Here is a 12,091-nt window from a genome sequence, read left to right on the forward strand (position 1 = left end):
ATCCAATTATTAACACAGTGACGTCATCAAATTGGCATATAAAGATAACAATTTTAGAAGATAATTATCTAAATAATTACATTAAAACAAATTTGAAGAATTTTGGGCACGTAAAAGTGAGCTGCGCTCTATTTAATGTGATGAGCAATAACGAAAGAGTAAAAAATCCTATATTTTACATTCGTGTGGCCATACGATGACGTCATAACATCCGAGGGGTAAAGATTCTGCATGAATTCATATCTACAACATATCTGCTTACATATTAAATTTAAAAAATGGGGGTCATGGATGATCCTGAGGAGCTATAATAGATTAAAAATAAGCATAATTTTGACAATATTTTGTCACTTTTCCAACTAAAACGCGCGCAAATGGTCTAAATCAACCTGTTCGTATGACGTCATTTTAATTTGAAATGATGTCAATCTTTTTTAGAATGACTAGGAAAGACTGTAAAATTATAATTCAAGAGAAAAACACATGATTTTCATGCTCCGTGCGCACCTTACGCATATTTTTTTTCACGCGCGTGGGAATTTTTGACATGCTCAAAATGTCATGATCAGCGTAGAAAGTTGATTAGAAATTAATTTTGCGCATTTTGAAATTTTAAATGCGCGTGCGCGCATAACTTTATGTGAAACGTGCCATGTTTAATCCATAGAAAGTTTGCCCTTGATATGACTTAAGTTTTCACTAAGTTTCATGAAAGAATATTTGTTGGTTCTACAGTTATGATCAGTTATAGAAAATCATAAAATCGCGCGTAACTTACGCAACGCGGCTCTGACATCGTCCAAAAGCTTGGCTGCACATCTACACTTCAATGTCAATCTTTTTACCAAGTTATACAAATTTATGTTCACAAGCAATAGAGATATGCTGGTCACAAAAATCCGGGAAAGAAAGAAGAATAACAAAGAAGATGATGAAGAAAAAGATATTTACAATCACATGGGTTATCCTGCAACTAAGTTGCGGATAACCAAAAATATTGATCTCATACAATAACAAGGAGTTATCCGCTCTACCAAGCGGATAACTAAAAAGAGCCTCTTCCTTCCTTTTTTTAGAAAACCAGGACGATCAACTGTTGTTTTTTTTTACATGGCCTAATTCCTTACAATTAAAACACATTTCCTAATAGTCTGATCCCTGAAGTTAACTCAAATGAGCTTTTTTAAATAGATATGATTTGTTCATAGGTACATCATCCAAATTCAAATTAATTCACTTCATAATAAGAGTATTTTATATCGTAAGATAATGACATTTTATCTTGACACTAAATACGAATCAAATGCAAATCAAAGAACATATTATATTTATTTTCTATTAAATACATTCATGTTCAAATACATGTTTTAAGAGATAATTATCATATTTTATATGGCATAATTAGATGACATTTGACTTTGACCCCATATACAACTCAATTGCATCATTCTGAATATTTAGGGTCATATTTATATTAAATACATTCTTGTTAAAAATACCTGATGTTTTGAGAGTTATTTTCAAATTTTATATAGGGTAATTAGATGACCTTAAACATTGAACCCTAATACAACTCATTTACATTATTCTAAACCTTTAGGGTCATGTTTATTTTTGTACTTATAGTTATTCTTATTCAAAATACCTAATGGATTAAGAGATAATTAGCATATTTTAGAGGCCATACTGGAATGACCTTTGACCTTGACCCCAAAAACAAATCAAATATATTATTTTTAATCTTTAGAGTCGCATTTATATTTGTACTTATACATTGTTATTCAAAATACCTAATAGATTAAGAGATAATTAACATATTGTAGATGTCATACTGGAATGACCTTTAACCTTGACCCCAAAAACAAATCAAATATATTCTGAATCTTTGGGGTCATGTATATTAGTGTTCAATATATTCTTATACCAAATTTTTTATGGTTTAAGAGATAATTGGGATCAAAGTTGTAAAATGGCAGACATTTTGATTTTATGCAAATTAGGTAATTTATAATGGGCAGATCAGGGTAGATTTTGGATATGATAATATCTACATATAGTTGAGCATGTTCCAGCAAAAAAAAACAAACTGTTGCAATTTGTTTGACTGAAAAGTCTATTTCCACTCATCTATATTTGTGGATCTGGCCATGGTGGTGCACAACAGAGGAAATTGCGTAGTTGATACGTGACGTAACAACTTGCAAAACATCGTGTTAGGTTAAATGTCAAAATAAGGTTTTTTTAAACATTTTGTGTATTCCATTTTCTTGACCAATGGTAAAAAATAATGTTTCATGGTCATTTTTGGTAAAAGTTCTCCATTAGAGTGAATAGTTTATATGTATCTTCTGACTATTTTGACACCAACTATGGCCATATTCGCCCAACAATTTCTGTTTTGAAAAGTGTGCTCTAACTAAGCCAAAAATGTTTGTACCAGCTATATGTCAAAGGTCAAAATTAGGGGTTTATTGAAATTGTTATGATTTTTATTACATTAGAACAAATATTTACATATACTTTGCGAGTAATTTGTGTACAGTGATTGCTGAGATATTCATATGGCCAATTTCTTGACCAGTGGTCAGAAAATGGGTTTATTTTTAGCAAAGTTAGTTAGTTAGTTAGTTGCCCATTAGAGTGAATAGGAATAATTGTGTGTAGTTTGTCACAAAAACTATTCCAATACACCCAGTAGTTACCAAGTTACGGCAAGTCTTGACTTAGAATATATTGACCTTTTGGCCCCTGTACTGACCAAGCATCCCAATTTCTTTTCGGCCTACACCAAAAATTTGATTTGTATTGATATAAGGAAGCAAAAAAACGTTGTTAACATAGTTTGCTAATGCTAGTAATGCAGGTAAACCCTTTCTGGCTCTATACTATACTATACTCTCAATTCACAATAACATAAACAATGGTTGATAAGGCTTGTAAAATATATAAGACATAGGCTAGATCATGTTAATTCGGATATTTAATTAATATAGGACTAGTGATAATATATATTTTCAATTTTTGAAAACCGTTATGAAAATACTGTATTACTTTTTAAAGAAAGCTGTAGAAACAGGGGACTAAATCAGTAGGTGGAAGGAAAGGTAAAAAATCGGTAGCCTACCGCATGATTTGATAGGATTGGTGATATGTCTATGGAAAATTGTTTGACCATGCTTTCATAAATTTTCTGACATAATGGCCTGTAATATAAAGTGATTATAAGTACTGTACTATTACATTAAAAAAAAACTATTATGTTAACACTCTTTTTACAGTATTTCTGGTTTTGATATTGAATATGAAGAGATTAATTTGCTAATATTAATAATATATAATTAATGTATTTTTAGATGAGTTTTGATGGATTTTTCTTTGCCCGTTTGGATTATGCTGATAAAAAGCATCGAATGATACAAAAAGAAATGGAAGCAATATGGCATGGCAGTTCAAGTTTAGGAAATACAGCTGATTTGCTGTTTGGCGCCCTCTATGCCCATTATAACCCACCTCCAGGATTTTGCTATGATCAGTTTTGTAACGATCCTCCAATCCAGGTATTGTATTCCTTTACTAGAACCTTTTTTTTGTATCACTGTTGTTTTATGTGCTGTGGATATGACTAATATTATGCCTATCTTTTCATACTTTTTCTTTTTAATATTATATTTTGTTGTAATATTTTTGTTCATGTTAGTGTCAGGTCAGTCAAAACATCTGGACTGCTATCGGTCAAGCTGTATTCCGATACAACCTGTATCAGCTACAATACTAACAAAGGTCTAGTTGTCATCAAGTCTGAAAGCTATACTGGCGGGGACATTTTGTCCCTAGTAGGTCTAACCAAGTCAGGCAGGTTTCAGGCTCTTCAGGCCTATGGTAGTATTAGTTAGTTAGCTCTCTCATAAAAGAGCAGCCCTTAAACCATAGAAATATCCAGCTAGTGTCTGGGAGGGTTTAGTTTTCTCACTCGGAGCTGAAGTCCCGTAAGGCAGTTTAGTGAACTTTGTTCTACTTTTCTGGCAACTTCTGCAGCAGATCTAGTACCAGTCGTATTGGTTTCCATTCCACTGGACACTACTAGTAATGTCGAGAGGGGATTCCTGATAATTGGGCAGCTCAGGATTCCATATATTATGCCCTGGCATACTTGGAGAGGCCACTCCAACTTTGTTTGTACAAAGGATCAACACGGAGATCGTCAGTTACCGGTTATAAGTCTGTTGTCCGATTGGCGTAGGACTTGACGCCAGGGGTCGATCTCGACAGTGGGAGGGATTATTTAATTCCATTGATTCCCCCAGCCAATTAGGTGCTATTCCGCCACCGATTGCTTGTCTCACTGGGTGCGTGGGACTTATGGTTTTAATTAGCCTGACAGGCAGTTAGATTGAATGTACCCAAGACAAAAAGAAAAATTAGAAATAGAAATAATTATAAAACAAAGCTTCATTTAAAACTTGGTACATGGAATATTCGTACTCTTAGAACTGGATTAAATAATGATCTGCAGAAAATAGATGATGCACGTAAAACAGCAGTCATCGACTCTGAGCTCTTACGTCTTGACCTTGATATTGTTGCTCTTCAAGAAACACGCTTGCTAGAATCTGGTTCACTGCAGGAAAGTAACTATACTTTTATATGGAAAGGGAATAATACTGGCTGTGTGAGGCAACATGGAGTTGGTTTTGCCATCAAGAATAACTTGTTCAGAGATGTTGTAGTATTAGAAGGTAGTAATGAGAGGCTGCTTGCAATTAGGCTTTCAAACTCTATTGAGTCACCTGTCATCTTGAGTTTGTATGCACCAACACTTATGAGTTCCGACGAGGTTAAAGATCAGTTTTATCAATATCTGCATTCCAAAGAACATTCCTGAGAAAACACCTTTAATTTTGCTTGGTGATTTTACAACAGGGCAGCATGGCCAGCATGCTTAGGGAATTTTGGTGTTGGAAAGCTAAATGAAAATGGACAGAGGCTTCTTGAATTATGCTCATACTTCAAACTTTGCGTAACTAACACATTTTTCAAATCAAAGACATCTCACAAAGTTTCATGGAGACATCCTAGGTCTAAACACTGGCATCAGCTCGACTTAATAATCACACGCAGTTCTTCCTTAAATGATGTTAAAAATACTCGTACGTTTCATAGTGCAGTTTGCGAAACAGACCACTCTCTGGTCTGCAGTCGACTAAAAATTGTGCAAAAGCAAAGACCAAAAACTAAACATCACCCTCTTCGGAAGATCAATGTCAAGGAAACATCCGACACAGATAAATGTGCAAAGTTTGAACATCAATTAGCAAAAAATCTTGCTATGCAAGATGAGTGCAAAAATATTGAAGAATACTGGGGGAAAATGAAAACTGCAATTTATGACTCTGCTATAGAAGTGTTTGGTAGGAAAATAAAAAACAACCAAGACTGGTTTGAAGAAAAGTCTGAAAAGTTACTGCCCGTCATTGAGAAGAAACGTACAGCTCTGTTAGCTTACAAGACTCACGCTACACGGCATAATCTTGCTTCTCTACGTTTAGCAAGGGCTGATGTTCAACGAGTTGTGCGCCAGTGCACTAATGAGTACTGGGAGGAACTTAGTGCTCAGATACAACAAGATGCTGATACAGGGCACTTGAAGGGAATGTATGAAGGAATCCGAAAAGCCATTGGGCCAGTGCAAAAGAAAACAGCACAAATTAAAGACCGAAATGGTAATGTGATAATCGATCAGAAGAAACAGATGGACCGATGGGTAGAACATTACTCAGAAGTTTACCAAACTAAGATGCCTGTATCGCAGGAGGAACTAAAAAATGTTCCAAATTTACCAACTATGTTGGAACTTGATGCCTACCCAACTATGGATGAAGTACGATCAGCAGTAAGGCAACTGTCTTCAGGCAAGGCTCCTGGTGATGATGGTATACCAACTGAAATTGTTAAAGCAGGTGGCCTGACTCTAATACATCATCTGCATGAGCTTATTAGTCTCTGTTGGTCTCTTGGTGAAGTTCCACAGGATTTCAAGAATGCATCCATTGTCACTCTGTACAAGAATAAAGGTGATCGTGGTTGCTGTGATAATTATCGCGGCATTTCTCTGCTTAATATCTGTGGAAAAGTATTTGGAAAAGTAGTTCTACAACGTCTGCTGCCTTTAGCGGAAAGGGTATATCCAGAGTCTCAGTGTGGTTTTCGCTCTGGAAGATCTACCATTGATATGATATTCTCTATTAGACAGCTGCAGGAAAAATGTGTTGAGCAAAAACAGCAACTCTACCTGGCATTTATCGATCTCACTAAGGCTTTTGACCTTATTAATAGAGACTGTCTATTTGAAATCCTAAGGAAAATTGGATGTCCACCTACTCTATTAAATATTATCCGATCCTTCCATCAAGGAATGCAAGCTACTGTCAAGTACAATGGAGCAGTGTCTGACTCATTTGATGTCGAGAGTGGGACAAAACAAGGAAATGTTCTTGCCCCTCTTCTTTTTGGGATTTACTTTGCAGTCGTCCTCCAAAGAGCTTTTGAACCTAATCTTATGGAAGGAGTTTTATTGCATTGTAGATCTACTGGCAAGCTGTACAACCCGGCCAGACTTAAAGCTAAGACAAAAATATTTAAGGTTCTTCTTCGTGATTTTCTTTATGCAGATGATGCCTGTTTCTGCAGCCATTCTCCTAATGGTCTACAACTTCTACTTGATAAATTTTCATGTGCCTGTGAACACTTTGGTCTCACCATAAGTGTAAAGAAAACAAAGATTTTACCGTTTAAAACAACTGGTCAAAACAATTTTACTGTCAACAATTTTCTACTTGAAAATGTTAGTAAATTTTCTTATCTTGGTTCAGTTATAACTTATAACAACTCTCTTGATTGTGAACTAAACATTCGAATCGGAAGAGCTTCTAGTACTCTCAGTCAGTTGTCTGCACGTGTTTGGGAAAACAAAAATATTAGAGTGGCTGTGAAGATAAAAGTGTATATGGCATGTGTCATTAGCGTCCTCTTGTATGGAGCTGAATCATGGACAACCTATGCTAGACAAGAAAAGAAACTAAATGTCTTTCACCTCCGCTGTCTCCGGACTATCTTAAATATCAGATGGCAGGACAGGGTAACAAACAACAGTATCCTTGATAGATGTGGCATTCCTTCGATATTTACATTAATTAGACAGCGAAGACTACGATGGCTTGGTCATGTCAGAAGAATGGACGATACAAGAACTCCAAAGGTTATGTTGTACGGTGAGCTAGCGAATTGTAAAAGATCCAAAGGACGTCCACTTTTGCGTTTCAAAGATGCATGTAAAAGAGACTTGAAGGCAATGGACATCAATGTTAACACCTGGGAAAAAAAGGCTGATGACGAAAATCATGGAAAGATTGTATTAAGGCAGGACTTGTACACAGTGAAGAAAGATATCGTATGGAAAATGAAGAGAGGTATCTGAAAAGAAAATCTAGATCAGCCACTGGAACTCACACAGACTCACTGGAAAACGGATGAAATTCTCTCCAATGTCGTCTCCATAGTCAATCTTGACTGAAGGATGCCTGATGATATTAATTTCTTGCATGTTTGGCTGCAATTCTAAATTAACTTTACACTTGGCTCTGTACCCAACTTATTGTAACTTTAATATGTATTACGATCGCTTTTTCTTTGGACGATTACATTTCTTGAACCATTTTGAAGAGAAATTAGTATAATAGATGGTACGCAAGATGGTTCTCGAATACATAGTAATTTCAGCATAAAAAACTGGCAATTTTAAATGTACATACCGCAGGACAATAATACATGTATAGTGATTTATGTAGTCAACTAAAATTAATAGCACCCTGGGAATTACTTCCAAAAGAATTACTTCACAAAATAAGTCAAAATGTTTGAGTCAAAGTTAAACAAACCTAATTTGTGTTTTGTATTAGGGTTGAGGGATGGGTGCAAAGAGATATAAGCCCACCCCCCTTGAACATGAAATCACGTCAAGTTTGTAGGGTGGGCTTATACACGGGGATTTCCCGGTGCATGAACTGAAAATGATGATCCATCTTTTGACTACGATCTTGGCTATCTAAAGCTATATTCCAATGTAGGCCTAATCTAACTAGTACTAGCTATTAGACGGCCAGGTCATCTAGGCCTAGGTGGTCTAATTGGTCTTACCTGTGCTACTGTATGCCTACCACCATAGATTTTCCCCCAGATTTCTACTTAAAAAATACCTTTAAATGTGATCTACTGTAGTCCTACAGTAGCTTCCTAAATATTATCGACACAAACTCTACGATTTCACCCGGTTCTCCCCACACTTGAGCTCTGTGTTGAATCGCATGTAATTGCATGTGACACAAACTACTGCGCAAGCTCCGGTTGGTGTAGGGGGCGTTGTTTTTTTTTACCATAAATTACAAGCATGCAGTAGAGTAACAACAAGGAAGATTGTACACGGCGAAAGCATGTGCAGAACGCGATGATGATAGGTGTCAACCGCAAAATTTGTCACTATACATTTCTGACATTCACACATGTGCTCCATTTATGATCTTCCTAATCTCTCTATCTGCCGCCCTCTATCGGACGTTATGTCTTGTTGTGTATTGGAGGGTTACATTAATACGAATACTGTACAAATAAAACTATATACGTCCTATAAAACAGTATGCTCTTGCAATTGCCCAGATGGCTCTCGAATACTATACAGGAACTTTGGCATTAGTAACTGGAAATTGTTAAAAATGAACACTATTTTTTGTACACTACTAGATACTGTACATCTACTGCTATTAGCATTTTCGGTGTTACTGGTCTTCAACATTATGATGCTGTACTCAAGCATTTAACACATTTTCAGCTATTAAAAACAATTATCGTAGAAGGAGATAGTTAAATGTGAAGCATCCTCGTATTATTGTGTGCACGAGTATTTTTCAGCATCGACATCCATTAGACAGTGTATACCACGATCGGAAAACATCCCTATTTGGGGCAAATAGTAAAACCTCAATTCGTTTTAATTGTCAATAACTAATTATCTAACTCAACTTAAATAGTAAACAGAGTTACAATAGGTGGTTAAAATCAGTGCCTAACGTATGAACCAACTTTATATATCATCGAGTAAAAATTCTAGATGTAACGCATGATTTATCAAATTTTGCCCTTACATAAATTTATATATAGAAAAATGGATGTGGCGTGGTAGTGGCAACCTATAATAGCACTTCTGATCTCTTTACTGGCATACTCTATCATGGATATGGCCTTCCAAATGGGGTTTCTTTTTCTGTAAATGAATCTGTGTTTGGCTACTTATATCATTCATACCACATTTAACTTATTTAATTTGATTGTTTTATAAATATAATATTCAAAAACAAAATAAAGTTTTAATTATAATTTTGAATTATTTACTAGTATTATAGAAATATAATATTCACCTATATTTAAATTGTAATATTAAAAGCAACCACCAGGATACTTGTATCATTGTAGTGTCATTGTCAATAAATTCATTATCATATTGTCTTGTATCTATATATTGTTACTATTTTCAGTGGGCTTTTTTATTTCATAATCTAAAAAATAGTTTTTTTTATTTTTTTAGGATGACCAAGATTTATATGACTATAATGTGGATGAACGAGTAAAAAAGTTTATTGCCTACGCCAAGATGCAGGTAATTTCACTGCAAATAACTTTAGCTGTTTTATATTTATTTACCATATAGAAACAAAAGATGACATTTCTGAATTTAGAAGAGGTGCCTCATTTTTAGATCATTTGTTAGAATGAGGTACTTCTTATTTTTAAGGATAGCTCCATGTATATAATAAATTAGTCACTTGTTTTTGAAAAAAGGTGAAGCATTACGGATGCCCCCTTTTCAAACTGGTGCTACAGGATCTTGAGCGTTGAGATATAATAAGTAATTTTTAAGTTCAGCTGACTAATCAGAAATAAACTCGGAATATTTTCGCCCTTTAATTGAGTAAATATATACTTTTGTTTCACAACAAACAAACAGTCAAGTTTGTTTGTTGATATATATTTACTTTATTGTGTTGGTTTCGGGGATGTTTCCCTTTCGCACCTGCCTTGTATTTTGACTCCAAATTAATTTAAATAACTTTATCCTGAATACCACACCTTAATTAGGCCTCATTTTCGTTTTTATGGAGCGCCAAAAGAGCAACAATAATAGAGAGCTAAAAACTTAGTGGAATGAGGGTATTTTGTCAATAAAAATGCTGTAATATGCTACTGCTGATACTGTTCTGTTTTCAAAGAATATTAATCGATCTTAAAATCAACATCACTACCTACCCTAAGGGGGATATGATGAATCAATTTTAAAGAAACCGTGTACATCAACAGTAACATTTTATTTGTAATAACAGTGACAAAATATATTGAAATTGAACATGATTTTCACCAAAAAATGCGTTTTAAATAGATGGATTCCACAGAGTTTTTAGCCCTCTATTATTAATGTTGCTCTTTTGGCCTTCCATATGAGTGAGTGGCCGAGCGGTTAAGACAGTGGAACCGTAATCCATAGCCATAACATCGGCAAGGGTTCGAGGCTCACTCGTTCCATGGTTCTGGTGGTAGAAAAAGTCTTCTCGGATAAGGACTATAAACCATAGATCCAGTGTACGCATATTGCTCGTGTGCACTTTAAAGAACCTAGTAATCTTTCGAGATGAGTAGGGGGTTACCCCGGTGTACTAGTTCACACACACTGTCGTGGACAGACGTAATGGCGCTGTAGTTGGCTGCCAATGACACGATGTGACCCTTAGGGGAGAAGAATGTTATTGAAAAGGTGTAACATCCACAGCGCTCTGATCTTCATGAAATAGCGCTATATAAATGTCGCATTATAAATATATACTTTTTTGGCTGTTTTACTTTATTGTTTTGATTTAGCTTTTCGCTTTTTTTTTTGTATCTCCATTGAGATCCAGCCACTGATACCCACACCATTGTCATTTTTTCAGTAATTTGCCTTTGGATTTATAGATATATATATAATTTTATTTTTTTATATTTATACATATGGGCACAAAAATGGCGCCATCTTTTGCAAATTTATTTATGGGACAATTTGAGGCCAATTTTCTGTCCCTCCAAACTAATAAACCACTTGTTTGGTTTAGATACATTGACGACATCTTCATGATCTGGACCCATGGTGAAGATAATTTGGAATCTTTTCTTCTCAATATTAATTCAGCCCACCCAACTATCAAATTTACAGCTACCAAATCCACTTATTAGCGTTGATTTTTTGGACACTATAGTGACCATAGAAAATGGTGCACTCAAAACTGACCTATTCCGTAAACCCACGGATAAAAATATGTACCTGCTCCCAAGCAGTTGTCATCCCCGACACTGTACTAAAAACATACCATACAGTCAAGCATTACGTATCAGACGTATCTGTTCTTCAGATTTAGATTTTCAGAATCGTACCGAAGAACTAACCGGACATCTCCGGAATAGAAATTACAAGAAGGAATACATCGAAACTGCTATAAAGAAAGCAAAAGATATTCCTCGATGTCAAACACTGACGTACAAACGTCAGCCAAAAAATTCGACCAGAGTGCCATTGGTCACAACCTATCACCCTAGGTTGCCTCCATTACGGGCTATTATTGAGAAACATATGCCCATTCTACAGTCCACAGAACGTCTCAGGACTGTTTTTCCGGAACCACCCATTATTGCATTTCGTAGACCTCCCAACCTTCGTGATATATTAGTCAGATCCAAATTTAAGAGTGAAATTAACTCTCATGACAGCCAAAATTTGGGCAGTCACCTTTGCGGCAAATCTTGCAAAACTTGTTCATTGGTTGACTCTACTGAAAAATTTAAGAGTAACTAAACTGGCCGCATTTTTCGGATAAGACAATTGTCTAACCAAAAACGTCATTTATCTCATATACTGTAATATTTGTGGCAAACAGTACGTCGGAGAAACAAAAAACACTCTCCATATGAGAATGATACAACACAGATCAGCTATCAAAACATTAAAGCTTGATCAACC

The 12,091-nt window shown here is 35.4% G+C and overlaps 1 protein-coding gene across 1 annotated transcript in view; it reads left to right on the forward strand.

The window, feature by feature from the left end:
- Window positions 1–12,091, forward strand: part of LOC144845422 (lysosomal alpha-mannosidase-like) — a 114,721-nt gene that overhangs the window by 53,501 nt on the left and 49,129 nt on the right. Inside the window, exons 5-6 of the mRNA XM_078702744.1 lie at window positions 3,354–3,557; window positions 9,635–9,706. Coding sequence (XP_078558870.1) covers window positions 3,354–3,557; window positions 9,635–9,706 — 276 coding nt within the window. The remainder of the gene's footprint in view (window positions 1–3,353; window positions 3,558–9,634; window positions 9,707–12,091) is intronic.

Source organism: Antedon bifida, chromosome 6, assembly GCF_963402885.1.
Source record: "Antedon bifida chromosome 6, ecAntBifi1.1, whole genome shotgun sequence".
Classification (NCBI taxonomy): domain Eukaryota; kingdom Metazoa; phylum Echinodermata; class Crinoidea; order Comatulida; family Antedonidae; genus Antedon; species Antedon bifida.